A 20,580-nucleotide genomic window follows, 5' to 3' on the forward strand; every position below is an offset into this window, starting at 1 on the left:
AGAAGTGCATCTTTAATCTCTCACCAAAAATTTATCTAATCCAATACGCTAATTTTCAAAAAATTAACGATTTTTTGGAGCAAATTACACTAGTTTTTCTCAACTACATTATGTCACTGAAGGAGTTCCAGGAGAGGAGGACAAGTGGGGTCCTTGGAGTATGTGATGAAAAAGAATTTCAGCATGCACCAGAGACATAGAACACAAACTAGAAAAAGCAGATACATATATAGGAAAGCAGATATACACTCAAGGGAGAATGGAGAGTACCTGAAGCGAGATAATGTGCAGGTACACATTCAAGGGAAGAAAATCAGTCTTCTTAACAGTGAGAAGCTTTGGGAATAAAGCAAATAGTATACATTCAAGGAAGAATGTAGGCCATCTCAGAAGAGACAGATGGCACCCCTTGGTCTGGGGTGTTAATATTTAATGAGAGACAGTAGCTACAGTGTATGAACTACAGTGGAGTCAGGGTGGAGTTACATAATCTCACGCTAGTTTTCTCCACTCTTACATATTGCCCTTGTATCATGCATCATGTTACTTCTAGCAGGCAAACATGCAGGCCAAAGACATGGCTAATGATAGGTGCTCCACTGCCCATGTTGGCTGCTTTGCATTTCAAAGGTAAATGAGTTTTTCTTGCATTCCAAGGGTTCATGGGCACTTCTTTTTTGATACCTATTCTTTCTTTCTTTTTCTGTATTCCCAAATATCTGTCTCAACTATACCTCTACTTGGATGAAAATACAATTTCACTAAATTTATAAACTTTTATGTCTACCATAATTTATGTCAAAAAGCTAAACATATAATTGATTTTTTCAATTTCAAACTAATACTTCCATAATATTATAACAGGAAATAAAGAATACAGGTTTTACAATTGTTATTTGGTTTATATGTGCTGGGGAATAAAACAGAGCTTCACGCATGCTGAGCATGTGCTCTGCCTCTCAGCTACATTCCCTGACCAGTTTTTATAATTAAAATCTATAGTTCAAAGCCCTGTACTATTAATGATGTATTCTGTACCCATGTACAAACCTCTACAGCTCAAGTTATTCTGAGGATACGTAACTTATAGAATTCTAATGAGATCTAAACTAATACCATATACATCTGAAACATGTTCAAACAAGCATGGTTTTCCCAAGTTGTAATCCCAGCAACTTGGGAAGCTGAGGCAGGAGGACCAAAGTTCAAGGCCAATCTCAGAAATTTACTAAGACTGTCTCAAAAAGTAAATAAAAAGTACTAGGGATGTATCTCAGTGGAAGAGCTCCCCAGTACTGCCAAAAACAAACATAAGAAAACCATATTCAATAAATGGTAGGTATTATCTGAAAATTATTACATTCTTATATTTTACTTTACTCTTAAAATGTTCTCAGATGGATTCTCCATGGGCTTTCTTTACTTTCAATCCTCTGTGGTTCACTAGTTTAATCTGCAAAGGTCATTTCTATGTGACAGCTATTGTTTTTAAAAACTGCTCTTTAAAATTTTAAGATTAACTTTAAACATTTAACAGATAAGATCATCACATAAATCATATAAATTGTTAAAGAATACTTAAAGGATGAGACCAGCAATCTTCAGAAGATTTAAACTAAAGAAAGGTAAGATAAAAATTCATTTATCCAGTAACTGCTCTAACAAACTTACTCGTTTTGAATTCCAAAATCTAGTATGTAGATAATAATAATAATAATAATAATAATAATAATAATAATAATAATTATACAATACTGTTTAAGTAGCAATGATTTACTAATGTAGTTAAAAAGAAAGGCAGTGAGTCAAGAGATATAGTTTCCATCTGAGTTTTGAAATGCTAACTAATCACAGGGAAAACATTTAACTTCTCTGAGCCTATTTTCTCTGTTGTAAAATGAGTACAAATGATAATTAAATTAATTCAAAGATCCAAATTACCTCAAGTTTTAAGTCTGTAGTTACATATTTCCTGCTACTATATAGTAACAGTAAATATATACATATAATAGTAAAATATACACATACACCCTTAGACTTCTACTTAAATATGGCAGAAAGCCCATCTACTCTACTTTCCATTTAATATTGTTAAAATGATAACAAAAGTACCAAAAATTTGGTGAACGTCGGATCAAAAGATTATTAATGTAAGCATTAATCCATTAAATATTAAACATTCAATTTTATGAATACTTTAAAGACATTGACCCAGGTGCATTGAAATAGGTTGGAAATCATAGTTTATATATCTTTTATATATAATATATACTTTTTATTTATATATTTTTTAAAATGATCTAATCATTCACCTATTACTTTCCTCAAAAGAATAAAACTCTAAAAATCTAATATTTACTTCAAAATGACCATTAAGTAGTATAGTTGTTATTCAATTTGTTTTTTATAGGTGTCCCCATATACAGGATGATGAGACACAATAATAGCTGAGCACAACAGTATGCACCTGTAATCCCAGCTACTCTGGAGGTTGAGGAAAGAGGAGTTGAGCCAGGAGTTAGTAGATTGACTGGGCAATATAGCAAGACCATGTCTCAAAAACTAAAAGTCAACAGGTTTCCATAAATTAGGTAGAAAAAGAGAACCATTTGGTGAACAGTAACATAGAAAAGCTGAAAAAACTAAAATCTCAAGTGCAACATGAAGAGGCTTTAAGATGATAAGCAAGTTTAGTCCATCTGTATTAATAAGCCCTAAGTTTCAGCTCATAAAGGTGCCAAGTGCAACTGAGGACACAGATAAGGCCCAGAGTTAAAAGTCAGGGAACTGACTACCATCTCACCTACACAATGTAAAATTCCTATAGTACATTAGAGGTTTACTCTCAGAAGAAATTAAAGGGAAGCAGTACTGAAGTAAGAAACTAAAGGGGAAGTATCAGATGGAACACTACATTATGGTACCTCCAGCAATTTTCTCGAGCCAACTTTAAGAATAGAGCTACCATGCCAGGCAAGTTGGCACATACCTATAATCCAACTACTTAAAGAGGCTGAGGAAAGATGATGGAAAGTTTGAGGCCATCCTGGACAACTTAGCAAAACCTTTCCTCAAAATAAAAATTTTAAAAAGAGCTGGAGATGTACATACAAGGCTCTGTGTTCAATTCCCAGTACCACTTTTTAAAAAAGAATAAAGCAACCAGATTTAGACCTCCAGTAAGAAGACCAGAATGCTTTTCTATGAAGAAATTGAACAGACTCAGAGAGATGAAGGCTTTGGAGGTGAAGCAAGGAATATACATTCAAGGAAGAAAGCAAGCCATCTTAGGTGAGACATTAACTCCTTGGTCTAGGGTGATATCCTCCAGCCTTATTTTTTTTTCCTCAAAAAGCTTCAATACAAGTTCACATTTTTAATTAGCATCAGTTTTAAATTGATAAATATGCTCATTTGAAAAGGCAAATGCTAGTTGGGCATGGTGGTGCAGGCATATAATCTCAGTGGCTAGAGAAGCTGAGGCAGGAGGATTACAAATTCATAGCCAACCTCAACAAATTAGCAAGATCTTGTCTCAAAATTAAAAAAAAAAAAAAAAAGAGGCTGGGGATGTGGCTCAGTATTTAAGCACCCCTGGATTCAATTCCAGATATCAAAAAATGAAAAATTTTAAAAAGGCCAAATACTCTTCTTAAAAATTCAGAATCAGGCCAGGTGCAGTGAGGCAACTGGGGAAGCTGAGGCAGGAAAACACCAAGTATTAGGCCAGCCTCAGAAACTTACCAAGGCCTTGTCTCAAAAAAAAAGTGAAGGGAGGGGAGGGGCCTGAGGATTTAGTTCAGTGTAAAGCTTACTTGTGGAGGGCAGGTTCAAAATTAGGGGGGGAAAAAAAAACTATATCAAAAGATTTCTGATATTTAACTCACTTCCATAGTGTAAAGTACTAATAAAAATACACTCAGTTCATATGGTATATGTACTAATATATTTATGCTCATATAACAAAATACCATAGACTGGGTATTTCTCACATTTCTGGATAATGGGAAGTCTAAGATTAAGGCAATGTCAGGATTTGTATCTAACAGAGGCTGCTCTCTGCTTCTGAGAGGTACTCTGTTGCTACATCCTCAGGAGGAAAGGAATGCTGTGTCCACACATAACTTAAAGAATGGAAGTGCAGGGCTGGGGTAGTAGTTCTTTGACAGACCACCTGCCTATCATGTGTGAGGCACTAGGTTCAATTCTCAGCACAGCGTATAAATGAATAAATAGACAGAGATACATCGACAACTAAAAAAATTTTTTTTTTAAAAAAAAAAGGAATAATACTCTGGTTTCTCTTCAGATCGTATAAATTTTTCACCTTTTACTAAAGATTTCATGGAGAGGAACAATTCTGAGTCTTAACCCAATTTTTTGAGGCCTTGAATTTGCAGGGCTAATAACTGTCTGTAAAGATAGATTTCTTTGTTGTTGGCTGAATAACATCTCCTTGTATCCTTGTATAACATTGTGTTCACCATGATTAAAAACTATTAAAAAAAAAAAAAAAAGGAATGGAGGTGTTGGGGTTGTGGCTCAGCCGTAGAGCATTCACCTAGCATGCACAAGATGCTGGGTTTGTTCCTCAGCGCCACATAAAAATAAATAAATAAAATAAAGGTACTGTGTCCAGCTATAACTAAAAAAAAAAAAAAAAAAAAAAAAAAAATTAAAAATGAGTGGAAGTACAGGCTCTCTATTCAATTTTTTTTTCTTTCTTTTTTGGTATCGGTAATTAACTCAGGGACACTTAATCAATCAACCACATCTCCAGTCCTTATGTTTTAAATTTTCAGGCAGGGTCTTGTTAATATGCTAAAGCTGGTATCAAACTTGTGATTCTCCTGTCTCTGCCTCTGGAGTCACAGGGCTTACAGGTTATGTGCCACTACACCTGGAATCAACCCTAAGCCCTGTTAGAGTAAATACAAGTGAATGCCTAGAAGACTTGATGTTTCTGAAGGTTATCAAGACTCCTAAGAATGTGTTAAGGGTGCAAAGAGGGGGGAAACTGGCCATTTCCCTTATCTCCAATCCCTAGGTGGAGATCAAAGCAGAAGGACCTGAATTATAAAGTCAAGTCATGTACTCATAAAACATCTGAATAGACCCACATGAGCAGCTGACATAAAAATCTATCCTGTATATATACTCCTCTACTTACGGGTGTGGTGCGACAGCCTGGCGCTGTCAAGGAGCCTGTGAGTAATAAAATGTCTGAACCCTCTCATTGAGTCCTCCAAATTCTTCCTTTAGGGTCAAAACAGTACACTGAGGCCTTTGCAGCCCTGGAGTTGAACAAGTCCTTTCATAAAGGGCTCCACCCTTCTCAAAGGCCACACCTCTTAATAGCATTGCACTGGAGATTAAAATTCAGTAAGAATTGTGCAGTGAACACCATCATTCAAACCACAGCAAAAGAGTACACAGTAAACTATCCCTGGATAATGTATTTGCATAGTTAAAAGGTAAAATATTTACTTAAATATGGTCTGAAATGTTAAGTTAAACATAGTCTATTGAAATCATAAAGCATGCTGGGGATACAGCTCAGTTGGTAGAGTGCTTGCCCCATATGCACAAGGCCCTTGGTTTAATCCCCAGCACCACAAACAAACAAACAAAAAACCTTTCATCCAGCTAAAATCATAAGGCATGTTTTCACATATATTTTGTAAGAAATAGGTCTGGTGGGGATGTAATAAGTAGATCTTCACCTTTAATGGCTAGGATCCAAAAACTTGCTTTTTATCTCTGAGTACTGATTTCAAATTCAATGTTGCAGAAAATTCCCAAAGTAGGGCTAGAGATATAGAGTGCTTGCCTGGTATATATGAGGCCGAGGGTTCAATTCCCAACACCACCCAAAAAAAAAAAAAAAAAATTCCTGAAATAAAATAAAATTTCAACTGGCCATTTAGAATCAGCTGCTAATAAAACAAAGGTACGTGAGCTTCAAGTAATGAATATAACCAAGATACTTAATATAACAATCAATATAATGAATATAACCCTAAAACCTTCCTCTTTTCTCTTTGAGCTCCTAATAACATAAACATGTATCTCTAGGTATATGTGACTAAGAGATATCTGGAGGCGTTCACAAGAATAGTAATAAAAGTTTTAACTTTCTTTGAATTCTACCCTCAAACCCCTCGGTGTTACTGGGGACTAAATCCAAGAGCACTCTACCAGACCTACATCCCCAGTGCTTTTAATTTTTTGAGAAAGGGTCTTGCCCAAGCTGACCTCAAACTTGAAATCCTTCTGCCGCAGTCACTGTCAAGTCACTTGGATTATAGTAATGTGCCACCACACTCAGCCTTTCTTGGTATTTTTATTCATCATTTGTGTGTGTGTGTGAGATTCTGAAATTCAACCCAAGGCCTTGTACGTGCTAGGCAAGTACTTCTGACCTACACTCCAGCCCTGAATTTTTTAAAATATTGAACATGAATTAGTTAGCTTTTTAGACAAAACATCTCATACTATGCAAACAAAGGAGATCTAATTTCAAATCCATGAATTCATGTTTAACGGATTTTGTTTTATATATCACAGCTTTACTGATGTGTAAATGGCATAAAAGAAGCTGTATATATTTAAGTATACAATTTGGTGCAGGTATATACACATGAGATCAACAAAAGATCAAGAAAATGAATTTAACCCTAAAACTCCCTTTTGCCCTTTTTAAAAAGTCCTCTTTCCACCCTCCATTGCACCCTGGACCCACCACATTTAACCATTGATCTGTTTTCTGTAATTAAAGATTCAATTGAGCTGGGCATTGTGGCTCACACTTGTAATCCCAGTGACTCAGGAGGCTGAGGCAGGAAGGCAAGAGAATCACAAGTTTGAGGATCACAAGTTTGAGGACAGTATGGGCCAATGTCGCAAGGCCTTAAGCAATTAGTGAGACCCTATCTCAAAAAATTTTAAAAAGGGCTAAGATGTGGCTCAGTGGTTAATTGCTCCTGGGTTCAATTCCTTGTATCAGGAAAAAAAAAGGGGGGGGGGGGAAGGTTATGGGTTGTGGCTCAGAGGCAGAGCGCTTGCCTAGCATGTGTGAGGCACTGGGTTTGATCCTCAGAACCACATTAAAAAAAAAAAAATTAAAAAAAAAAAGATACTGTGTCTACCTATCACTAAAAAATAAATATAAAAAAGATTAAATTGAATTATCTATAATGTTATATAAATGGAATTATACAATATATATTCTTTTTTTAATTTGCTTCTTTCAGTCAATATAATTATTTAGAATTTCATCCAAACAATACTATATCTCTTTTTTTATTACTCACTAGTATTTCAGTGTATGGGTAAATACTCGGTTCAAGGATTCACCTGCCGGTAGACATTTAGGACCCTTCTAGGTTTTAGTTATTAAAAACAAAGTTACCATGAACATGGGTAAGCAACTAGGAACATGTACTTTCATTTCTCTTGGGCAAAATACCCAAAGAATGGAATGGTGGGCTGGGGTTGTAGCTTGGTGGTAGAGTGTTTGCCTAACACATGTGAAGCCCTGGATTCAATCCTGAGCACCACATAAAGATAAGTAAAATAAAGGTATTGTATCCATCTACAACTACAAAAAAAAAATTAAAAAAGAAAAAAAGAAGAAGAAGAATGGAATGGTTAGGGCCAACAGAAAATGTATGCTACTTCTTAAGATACTGTCAAATCAGATGTACCATTTTACATTCCTATGAACAGAATGTTCCAATTCCTATACATCCTGCCCCACATCTGGTATGCACAGATTTTAAATTTTGGACATTCTAACGGATAATGTAGTAGTATTTCATTATGCCTTTTATTTACATTTACCCAGTGACTAAGGATGTTGAGCACCTTTAGTTATTTAAAAACTAAACATCTTCGGTAAACATTTGAAACTTTTTCTTTTTTTTCCTTTTTTTTTTTGATACCAGAGATTTAACCCAGGGATGCTTAACCTCTAAGCACCAGCTCTTTTTGTGACAGGATCTCATTAAGTTGTTTAGGGACTAAGTTGGTAAGGCTATCTTTGAACTTGCGATCCTCCTTCCTCGGCCTTCAGAGGACTGGAATTACAGGTGTGTGCCACCATGCCCAGCAGATGTTTGAATCTTTTGCGCATTTTCAAAATCAGTTTGTTGCCAGAGAGTAGCACAAGTCTATAATCCCAGAGACAAAGGAGTCTGAGGCAGGAGCATCAAGCTCAAAGTTAGCCTCAGCAAATTAGTGAGGCCCTAAGCAACTTAGTGAGATCCTGTCTTAAAATAAAAAATAAAAAGGACGGGGGATATGGCTTGGAAGTTAAACACCCCTGGGTTCAATCCCCAGTATCAATAAACAATTAAAATCGGTTTCTCCTATGTTATTATCTAGAAATTTTATCATTTTAGATTTCACATTTAGTTCTACTAGCTAATTCTGTAGCAAAATATAAATCATTTGTTTTGTGCATGACTATCCAATTGTTGCAGCACCACTTATTTAAAAGAAGACCCTTTCTCCAATGAATATCCTGCCCTTCTGTCTACAATCAGTTGTCTTGGTCTGGGGTTATGGCTCAGTGGCAGAGCACTGGCCTCGTACATGTGACCCACTGGGTTTGAGCCTCAGCACCACATAAAAATAAATAAACAAAATAAAGACATTGTGTCCATGTCAAAATAAAGACATTGTGTCCGTGTCTAAAAAAAAAAAAAAATTAAAAATCAGTTGTCTAGGGCTGGGATGTGGCTCAATCGGTAGCACACTCGCCTTGCATACGTGCAGCCCGGGTTCGATCCTCAGCACCACATACAAACAAAGATGTTGTGTCCGACGAAAACTAAAATAAATAAATAAATACTTTAAAAAAAATCAGTTGTCTATTTATGTGTAGGCCCATTTCTGGACTTTTTTATACTACATGAACAATCTACCTGTTAATCTTTACACTGATACTACTGTTTTGATTATGTGAGCTTTATAGTAATTCTTGAAATTAGACAATAGGTTTTTGTAGATTCCTTAGATAACCTACAGAAATGATCACATCCTCTAGAAATACTAAGTTTATTTCTTCCTTTACAATCTGGATTGTCTTATTTCTCCTTGCCTAATTATACTGCCTAGAACCTCAAATACTACTGTAAACATTTTGAACGTAAGTAATGAGAGGTAATATCTTTGAATTGTTCCTGAATTGATCTTGGAAGAGAATACACAGTCTTTTATCATAAAGAATGATTTTAAGCCAGGCATGGTAGTACACACATTCAATCCCAGAGACTCGGGAGGTTGAGGCAGAAGGATCACAAATCTAAGGCGAGCATCAGCAATTCAGCGAGACCCTGTCTCGAAAAGTACAAAGGATTGAGGATGTAGCTTGATGGTAGAGCACTACTGTGTTCAATCTCCAGAATCAAAATGAAAAAGCAAAAAGATTTTACTAGGTTTTTCCCTAATGTAACCTTCATGAGGTTAAGGAAGTTCCCTTCTAATTGCTTCTAATTAGAATTCCCTTCTAATTGCTATATGCTATTTTTTGTCACAAATAGATACTGAATTTTGTCAAATGGTTTTTCTGTATCTATTGAGATGATTATACATACATACATACACACACACAGTTAATTTTTAATCTGTCAATATAGTCAATTACTCTATTTACATTGTAAATGTTAAATCTGTCCTACATTCCTGTTATACTATTTGATTCTGTAATAAATTATATATAAAGTTACAGTAGTAAAAATGTAGATAAGTCATTTCCAACTTTCACTATCAGTTTGCATTCAAAGTTGTGAAGACTTTATTGATTCTACAGTTTTCAAAAGATTTTCTTCAAATATATTTCTCACTGTATATCCATATTTTTAACGATTTTAATACTTACTTATCAAGGAAATCTTTGTCCACTACAGCAGAGATGTCAAGAAGAGGATTTCCCATTCCAAAGAGAATATTTTCTCTAAAAACCATAAACAAAATACAAGAACAAGTTATAAATATGTAAAATACACCAAATATAAACATCTTCACTTCACCTGAAAATAAATCTAACACAGTAGTTTATTAAACCTTTGCTTACCTATTACATGCAGAACATTTTAGAGGTAGTGCAAAGTAATTTTGAAAAAAGGATTTTTTTTTTTTTTTTTTAAATTTTAAGACATGATCCTTGCTAACTAGCCCAGGCTGGCCTTAAAAGTCATAATCCTCTTTTTCTCAGCCTCCCAAATTAAGTTACTGGGATTACAAGCACGTACCACCATACCTAACACACACAAAAAAATATTTTTTAAACTGGATGAAATAAAATATAACAAAAGAAGAAAGCAAATCATGTGATTTTTAAAAATAATATTCAACACTTAATGACTAAAGCTAATTCATTTCACTGTTCCTTTATTTTTAAAGGTCTACCATAACAAAGTTCTATATTCAATAAACATGACTGACAATTAACACTCTCTCTCTCACTAATAAATAAGGTCCTTAGCTACTGATGGTTATTAGGGAGTAAACAGCAAGTCCTCTGACAGTCCAAGCAAGAGTCCTACCCATAACTGTGAATGACTGTGATTGGGGCCTCCATGATGGACATCAGAGATGATATAATTCTCAATTTCTTCTTTAAAGAAATCTGTTTTTCATAAGTAACTGCAGTAGAACTCAATGCCAAGGAAAGAAAGGACTCCACTACAAGCGATGTCTTAAACAGAAACACATAAGCAGCCAGAAATGGACCAGTGTCCACATATGCATCCGTCTCATTGGGAGACTAATTTAGTTTACTCACTAAGATTTGCCTCATATACTTTTTCAGTGGTCTCCAGTTTGCTAAAAATCCCTTGCAGTTGCCTCCAAACCAGTTACCAACCTTACCATTTGGTGACTATCAATATCATCAATAGGTAATATCAACAGGAAGAGTGTCTCAGTGTTTTCTTATTAGAATGATGTTTATCCTACAATTAATAGTCTATAATGAGTTTAAAAGATTGAATTAGTATTTCATTGACACCATAGATTAGGCAACTATGACTTAACATACAAGAAGATGTTTGTCTCTTTTCTATTTAAAGAAGGCGGTGAAGGACTGGTGTTGTAGCTCAGTGGTCAAATGCTTGCCTAGCACATATGAGGCACTGGGTTCAATCCTCAGCACCACATAAAAATAAACAAATAAAATAAAGGTACTGTGTCCATCTACAACTTAAAAAAAATTAAAAACAAAAGAAAGTAGGAAGGGGGGGACTAAAAGAGAACATATTTATTTATTTACACATCAAGTCACATCTGTGATCAAAATAAGTCCAATGTCAGATAAGAAGATAAGCACTTAGAAGATAAAGTAACACTATAAACTTTACCACTACTTTCTCAGCGACTACTCTGATTTGAGCACTGTTTTAAAAACAATAAAAACTCCTAGAACCTATTATTTTAAAAAAATTATAATAATGATAATGGGGAAAGTGTTTCTGGGGGCTGTCTTTTCCTTCTCATTTGCCCTTTCTAATTTTTTTTATTTTATTTATTCTAATTTGTTATATATGACAGAGGAATGCAATTCAATTCATTTGCTCTTTTTAAGTGTTTGGTTAAATGTACAGTCAGGTAACCAGCAGAATCAAACTATGGTGCATTCCCATCATGATAAAATAGTATCCTGCTGCCCATACATTAATCCCATCACCTCTGACTGGTAGCCTTGGTTTTAAGGAACATAACTATGATATTTCTTTTTAGGAAGTCCATCCTTTAAACATTTCCTGCATCCCAAAATAACTTACTATATTATATTTGAAATACCATTTAATGCCTTCAATTGGAAGGAAATTTAAATCTGTTATTAGCAAGTACACTATCATTTATTGAGTATTGAGTAACGTTCTGTGGAAAAAACATGTATTTTTTTCATTCCTATTGCTGTTCTTCACTTAAAATTTACTATTTGGAAGAAGTATATACAATAAAAAATTCCTAAATTTTTACATTATTGTCAATGAACACCTCTGAAATGGAACCATAGTATAAATGGGAGAATAAAGATGTTAAGAGTAGTTAAGAAAAGCATACAGAATACAATTCAAAGGCCATGAATCTCCACTATTTCTCTCTTAAAAGTAACTTTCAATGTTGCTAATTTATCTGAGAATGAGTTTGTTTATTTGCCAAATTGTTTGAGATCATTTGGTACAAGAAAAAATGTAGGAGAATTAATGATGAGGAAGCAAGATCCCTCTTTCTTTGAACACCACAAATTCTAAGTTAAGAAACAATTATTTCTTTTTAATTGAAGTAAAATTTATGTACATAAAATCAATCATTTTAATAATTTAAAAGAACACAATACAATTCAGTAACTGCCAGTATATTCAAAATGTTTCAAAATCTTGTACAATTATCGTCACCATCATTTGTGGGCATATGTATGGTGCTAGGGATTAAACCTAGGACTGGCACATTCTAGGCAAGTAGTCTACCAATGAGCTACATTCCCAGCCCCCAAACATTTTATTGAAGACAATTTCATCACCTTAAAAAGAAACCCCATATCCACTAAGCAGTCATTCACTTTTCCCCCCTGGCCCAGTCTCCTGGGAACCACCAATATCCTTTGTTTTTATGTATTTGCCTATTCTGCATATATCATATAAAAGGAATCATATTAATAACCTTGGGTTTATCTTGATTTATTTCATTTAGCATAATGTTTTCAAGTTTCATCTATATTGTAGCAGGTATCAGGTTTTTATTCCTTTTTACAGTATAACAACATTCCATTTATGGATATAAGCGACATATTATTTAAACATTCGCTAGTTGAAGAACATTTGGAATGTTTCCAAATGTTAAAAATAATGTTATAAATAATGCAGTTTATGAACATTCATGTACTTGTGCTTTTGTATGGAAATGTTTTCATTTGTCTTTGGTATACACAGAGGAGTAAGATTGTTGGATCAATTTTGTTTTAAAATTTTTGAGGAAACACCAAAACTGTTTTCCACAGTAGCTATACCATTTTAACATTCCTATCAAGAATGTATGAGTGTTCTAATTTCTCTACATCCTAAATTTGCCAAAATTTAGTTCATTTTTTTCACTTGTGGTTTTGATTTGAACCTTTCTAATGAAAAATAAGGTTATCATCTTTTCACATGTTTATAGGCCATTTGTACATCTTTGGGGGAAATGCCTGTTTTTCTTTGCCCATTTTTTAATTGGCCTGATTATTTCTCCAATGTTTGTTTATTAAAGTTCTTTGCATATTCTACATGCTAGATATACCTGATATAAAATTGCAAATATTTCTCCTATTATGTGAGTTGGTTTTGAATTTCTTGACAGTATATATTTCTGGATTCTCAATTCTCTTATATTGATGTTAATGTCTATCTGTATGCCAGTACCACACTCATTTGATTATTGTAGTTCTGTAACAGTCTACTAAGTCACAAGCATGAGCCCTGCAACTTTTTGGTTCTGAGAACTAATCCCACAGGCACTTTATAATATTCTCAAGTCCATTTTATTTTTATTTTGAGAAAAGGTCTTACTAAAGTGTCCCAGGTTTGACTCAAATTAGTGATCCTCCTGCCTCTGGATCCCAAGTCACTGACTGATTACAGGTGTAGACCACTATGCCCATCTATGATCTTGGATTAATTATAAATTCTTAGATACTTCTCTTAAGTATCTTAAATACAACAGTAAAACCATATGCAAGAAAAGAAAACATAACTGGAATTTTCTGCAGCAAAGGACATTATCCAACATTGTTGGTTTTCTAGATTTTTTTTCTATTTTAGGTCTATTGCAATTCCATACAAATTTTAAGATCAGATTGTCTATTTCTACAAAAAAAGGATGTTGGGATTTTAATTGAAATTGCATTGAATCTGTAGGTCCATTTTTTAAGTATTATCATTTTAACAACTTTAAATTTTCCAGTTCATGAACATGGAATGTTTTCTGAGCAAATCTGTCTTCCCAGCATACACAAGCCCTTAGTTCAATCCCATAAAAAAATTAAAAATAAATACAGATACCGAATCTAGCTCAAACCTATTTCTTTCTTTCTTTCTTTTTTTTTAATTAAACTGAGGGTTGAACCCAGGGCATTTTACCACTGAGCTATACCCCCAACCCTTTTTATTATTATTATTAGTTGTTCAAAACATTACATAGTTCTTGACATATTTCATACATTTGATTCAAGTGGGTTATGAAGTCCCATTTTTACCCCGTATACAGACTGCAGAATCACATCAGTTACACATCCACGTTTTTACATATTGCCATTCTAGTGTATGTTGTATTCTGTTGCCTTTCCTATCCTCTGCTATCCCCCCTCCCCTCCCCTCCCATCTTCTCTTTCTACCTCATCTACTGTCATTCATTTCTCTCCCTTGTTTTTTTTCCCTTTCCCCTCACTTCCTCTTATATGTAATTTTGTATAACAGTGAGGGTCTCCTTCCATTTGCATGCAATTTCCCTTCTCTCTCCCTTTCTCTCCCACCACTCGTCCCTGTTTAATGTTAATCTTCTTCTCATGCTCTTCCTCCCTACTCTGTTCTTAGTTGCTCTCCTTATATCAAAGAAGACATTTGTCCCCAGCCCTTTTTTATTTTGAGACAAGGTTTCACTAAGTTGCTTAGGGCATTGCTAAATTGCTTAAAGCCTTGCTAAGTTATTGCTAAGTTACCGAGGCTGGCCTCAAATTTTTGATACTCCTAACTCAGTCTCTCTAGTCACAGAAATAACAGGCATGAGCAGTCATGCCAGGCTTCAAATCTATCATATTTCACCACATCTACCATTAATCATAAATAATTCCAATTTCTGATGATGATCTAAGACTATCAGTTGTAAAAGGTACACCAATTACAGAGATGTTAAAATGGGAAGAAGCATGCATGCTAATTAAGATTCTGAAACATAGTATCTATTTTCCTTTATCTCTCTATCATTCTAATACATATAACCTATTTTAATCATATTCCCTGAATGTGACTCTGCCTGCAAAGTCCTTCCCCTACTTAACCTGGAAAATTCCCAATCTTTTTTTGTTTGTTTGTTTTCTTCTTTGAGCTACTTGAGTTTGAACTCAGGGGCAATCTATCACTGAGCTATATCCTCAACCCTTATTTTATCTGAGACAGATCTCCCTAAAGTTGCCCAGGCTCGCCTTGAATGTGTGATCCTCCTGCCTCTCTCTACCCAGAAGCTAGGATTACCAAAGTGTTACGTTATACCTGGCCCAATGATCTTTTTTTAAATTTCTCAAAAGACACCTCACTTTGTAAATAATTTCTGACCAATTCCTACCCAACAGCTACCACATAAAGCTGTACAAGCTGCCCTTGCACAACTCCAGAGGGTCCTGTTCCCAATGAGAGTAATGGCTCCTGGTATTGCATATCAAGCCACTGCTTCCCTCCTTCCCAAAGATTTATTCATTCTTTCCTCTCCTCAGTTCTAAGTTCTTTGATGAACTTTTAACTGATTTTAAGGGTTGTTTTCTACTTTATTTTGGTCAACTAATCTAAACCAGTTAGATACCAAAAGATAAAAGTTTTTAAAAATCTTAATTACATTTATATTCCCAAGGGCTGACATTTCCAAAACACAAGGGCTTTGAGTGATTTTGTGCTATAGGTTCTGACCGTTTTTAATCAACAGACTACTACTTCTCTCAGGCTCTCATAGGTCAGGGCTGGATCTAGGGTAAAATTACATTTTAAAGGTTCCTATATGGAAGATGAAGTAACATGACACTAATTTAAGATAGGCTGGAATAAGTTAAAGATGAATAGTGTGCTCCCTCAATATCTAAATGATAATAATTTCTAATCTAAATGATATCTAAATGATAAGCAATCTCTAAATGATAACACAAAGAGATATAGCTAAAAACCCAACAGAAGATGTCAAATGAAATAACTAAATGCATTCAATTAATTTTTGAAAATGTAGGAAAGAGTAAACAAAGCATGGGACAAACAGAAAACAAAAAGATGGTATAATTAAACCCAATCAACATAATAATAATTACATCAACTATAAAGGATTAATCACTCCAATTAAAAGACAAAGCTACAGAGTATGGGGAGGGGGGATTCAGATACTATTTAGTAAAGATACACTTTAAATAGAAGGACATGGTGAGTTTGAAAATAATAAATTAGAAAAAAAGATACAACATGAAAACTAATCCTAGGAAAGCTGCACTGGAGAGACAAGATCAAATGGCAGGAACAGGTCTCTCCACTCATCAATTTGTCCCCTACTCTGCAGCAATAGATTAGGTCCTTGCCATGGTCTACACAGCCCAGTGCTGAAGTTACCTAAAACCCCAGGCAGAGGAAGACAGGAGGACTACCATGGAGAGGCAGGATGACCTGAAGAGAACTCAGAGATAATTGACAGAAGTCTAAGATGACAGAGAGCATATTGAAGTGAGGCACCCTAAGCCTGCCTTTCCCCAGTTTCAGATGAATACAGCTTCCTCATTATGTGAAGAAAAAAAAAAAGTTAGTTGCAACTAATTAATATCAGATGAGATAGACTTTATACTATGGAGTATCATCAGATATGAAGAAATTTAAGAGCATGGTGGCACATGCCAATAATCCCAGCAATTCAGGAGAACCACAAAATCAAGGCCATACTAGACAACTTAGAGATACCCTGACTCAAAATTATATCTAAAAAGGGCTGAGAATGTTGCTCAGTGGTAGAGCCACCCGGGTTCAAGCTCAGTACTGCAAAACAAAGGATGTATGCACCAAATAAAATGGCTTCAAAACACATGGGGTGGGGGGGCAGCTTGAAAAGAAATAGCTTTTTGTTTGTTTGTTTGTTTGTTTTTGGTGCTGCAGACAGAACTTGGCACATGCTAAGCATGGGCTCTACCTTTAAGTTGTATCCTCACCCCTAATTGTATAATTTTAGTTGGTTTTAACACTCCTCTCAGTAGTTGATAAAACAGGCAGATTCAAATATAGTTAAGAAACTACACCACTGTGTATTAATCCTGAAGTAATGAAAACTTCACATGGAAACCTACATATACATGTTCATAACAGATTTATTATTAACATCAAAAAACTTCAAACAACCTAAGTGAAGTGAATTGGTAACAAATTATGATACACTACAACTTGACAATAAAAAGGAATAAATTACAATACATCTTAGATGAATCTTAAAGGCATTGTACTGAGTAATAAAAATGTAGCATCTATGGGTTACATATTTTATGATTCCACTAAATAATCTCAAAGCAAGAAAATCACAGAAATGGAAAATAGATCAGCAGATGCCAAGACTCAAGGTTTGGGGGAAAACATAACCATAACGGGAAAACATGGAGGAATTTCCTTGTGGACTGATTGTGCACCCTGATTGTGATAATAATTAGAGAAACCTGGACATGATAAAATTTTGTAGAACCATACATAACTACCAGTTTACAAAAACTGGTTAAATTCTAATAAGGAATATATTCAAATTATTAGTATTATAAGAACAGTAATTTCCTGGTTTTGGTAACATATTATGGTTATGTAAGATACATCCTTGGGAAGTTGTGTAAAGAGTACACAGGAACTTCTGTACTATTTTTGCAATTTCTAGTGAGTCAAAGTATTTCAAAAGAAAAGGCTGGGGAAAGGACATGAAAACAGATATAAAAAATGTTTAGGGTCTAAGGACACAGCTCAGTGGTAGAGCATTTGCTTAATAGGCATAAAGCCCTGTGTTTCATCTCCAGAACCACAGGAGAAAAACGTTTAAAAAGCAATTAGGGTGGCCTGGGTATGTAGCCCAGCTGTAAAGTGCTTGCCTAGCATGCATGAGGCCCCGAGTTCAATCCCCAGCACCCCCCAACACACACACACACACAAAAAAAAAGAAGCAGCAAAGAGCGTGGCAGGCACAGTGGTACATGCCTGTAATCCTAGAGATTTGGGAAGCTGAAGCAGGAGAATCTCAAATTGGAGGCCAGCTTTGGCAACTGAGCAAAAAACCTGTCCCAAAATTAAAAGGGTGTTGGGGGGACTGGAGATACAACTCAGTAGTAGAGTGCTCCTGTATTCAATCCCAAAAATAAAAAAACAAATAGGATGACATCACTGAGAAAGGCCCTGTGAGGACTCCCAAGAATCTTCTCTTTAAAAGCAATAAAAACAGTGGCTAATAATAATGATAATGTTCTTTTCTAGGACTCTCTTAATCAAAGGCTTCAAACAAACAATTTGAGGAGCACTAAATCAAAAACTCGACTGAGCTGGGCATGGTGGCACAAACCCATCCCAGCAACTCAGGAGGCCAAGGCAAGACGATTCCAAGTTCAAGACCAGCTGCAATAACTTAGCTGTCTTAAAAAGGGGGAAGGGGGATTGTGGATGTAGCTCAGTGTATAAGAGCACCCTTCAATTCAATACACATTATGCGCGCGCGCGCGCGCACACACACACACACACATACACACACGCACACACAAAGATGGTGAGAGCTACTCAGAAGAGGCCAACAGAAGGGAAGATGGTTTTCATTTTAAACAGACATGTGCAGACTAGCTGAAGTCAGTCTCCAAGGAAATTATCTATAACAGATTTCTTTTGAGGAAATCAATTTTGTTGTTTTTGTTTTTCCAAATTTTGCGTCAGTTAGATGTGGGGGAAAAGAAGAGGCTATGGAAATGCATTTGATTTCAGATATGAGATAATGGAAGGGAACCACCAAGATATGAAGAGCTCACCATTGCCAGGCACATAGATTAATATGTGCATCTAAAAAAGAATTGCGTGGCTGGGGATGTGGCTCAGGCGGTAGCATGCTCGCCTAGCATGTGTGCGGCCTGGGTTCGATCCTCAGCACCACATACAAAACAAAGATGTTGTGTCCGCCGAGAACCAAAAAAAATAAATATTAAAAAATTCCCTCTCTCTCTCTCTAAAAATAAATAAATAAATAAATAAAAATAAAGAAGAATTGCTCTGTTTTCTCGAAAATAAATCAAGTCATGCTGGGAATTCTCTCTGTAAGGATCTAGCCTGACACGCAGTCCTACAAATGCACATGTTTGTCTCTCTTTTGGTAGAGTTTATTACAGTATTAATATAGTTTTAATAAGCAAGTATGTTTAGGTTGCAAAACTGACAGCTTTATAGAATTAAATCACAAAAAAATTCTAAATCTGAAGAAAATGAAAGACTGTGTAAAGATAGTTGAATCTTGGTAAGAATAGCAAACTTTGTAGGATTCCTTTTTTTTTTTTTGGTACCAGGGATTGACCCCAGAGGTGCTTATCCACTGAACCACATCCCCAGGCAAATTGCTGAGGCTGCCTTTGAACATGCAATCCTCCTGCCTCAGCCTTACAGGCCTGAGCCACTGAGCCCAGAGAAGCTTTGTAGCATCCTAACTGCCCCATTCCCACCCTCCTCTCCTCAGCTCCATGGCAGACTTGAAAAGCAACAGCCTTCAAACAGTGGAACAGAGATGCCTAATCACAACTGAAGGGATGAAAAAAGGGTTGCAACTCTTTTAAAGCCCCATTTTCAGGGAATTTTCATTATTTCAGCTGACTGGCAGTTCCCTGAAAATCTCCACTCCCAAAGTTTCCTATTATTTGAGCTGATTCAGACTTTACCCAATTCGAACAGCCTTTTCTCCAAGGTTTTTGTCAAAAACAATCAGCTGCAACGGTTTAACATCCCAGCTGCCTGAAACTATGGGAGCAAACAACAAGCTAACTAAAAACATAAAAGGAAAACTGGAGGAATAAGATATACACCAGAGGTTTTTAAAAGTTCTGAATATTCCTGAGAATACTGAAGGCCTCATGCCTGTGCCCAAGACTGCAGGCATGCTCAGGAACAACCTTGGAAGGCCTAAAGTAATCACCTCTGACTGAAAACCAGGCTTTGCATAAGCAGAAGAAAAGTTTATGGCAAGAGTTATAAGCCTGGCTGAGTGTTTAAGATGTGCCCCAACAAATACATACAGCCTCTCAGCAAAGACTGGGAGACAATAACAAGTATTAACAAGATAGTGAAGAAACTGGAATCCTTATATATTGCTGCAGGTAATGTAAAATGAAGTACCCACTTTGGGAAATGGTTGGACAGTTTTTCAAAAGAGTAAACATAAAAGTACCATATGACAATCCCACTCCTAGTAAAAATAAAAACATGACAATACAAAAACTTGTATGAGTGTTTACACTACCATATTCGTAATAACCAAAAAGTGATAATAACCCAAATATCTATTAGCTGATAAATGCATAAAATATGGAATATCTGTAAAACGAAATACTAGTTGACCATAATAAGCAATGCAACACTGAGGAACAATGAAAAAATTACACTCAGTGAAAAATGACAAGCACAAATGATCAAATATTACCTAATTTTACTCTTTTTTGGCGGGGACAGAACAGGGGATTGAACCCAGGGAAGCTTTACAACTAAACTACATATATCCCCACTCCTTTTTTCCAGTTGTTGATGGACCTTTATTTTATTCATTTATTTATATGCAGTGCTGAGAATCGAACCCAGATTCTTTCAA

General features: G+C 35.4%; 1 protein-coding gene and 1 non-coding gene across 8 annotated transcripts in view; one reads left to right on the top strand and one right to left on the bottom strand.

Moving 5' to 3' along the window:
* Positions 1-20,580, bottom strand: part of Adk (adenosine kinase) — a 459,652-nt gene that overhangs the window by 405,573 nt on the left and 33,499 nt on the right. For 6 of the 7 annotated variants that reach the window (XM_078039904.1, XM_078039883.1, XM_078039886.1 and 3 more), the window contains one exon: positions 9,884-9,958. The exons of the other annotated variant lie outside the window; for it this stretch is intronic. In XM_078039904.1, the coding sequence (XP_077896030.1) occupies positions 9,884-9,958 (75 nt within the window). The remainder of the gene's footprint in view (positions 1-9,883; positions 9,959-20,580) is intronic. 7 annotated transcript variants of the gene reach the window in all.
* On the top strand, positions 4,290-4,404 carry LOC144367861 (U5 spliceosomal RNA). The gene has a single exon (XR_013427409.1). It is a non-coding gene; the product is annotated as a U5 spliceosomal RNA (small nuclear RNA).

Source organism: Ictidomys tridecemlineatus, chromosome 1 (assembly GCF_052094955.1).
Source record: "Ictidomys tridecemlineatus isolate mIctTri1 chromosome 1, mIctTri1.hap1, whole genome shotgun sequence".
NCBI classification, from domain to species: Eukaryota; Metazoa; Chordata; class Mammalia; order Rodentia; family Sciuridae; genus Ictidomys; species Ictidomys tridecemlineatus.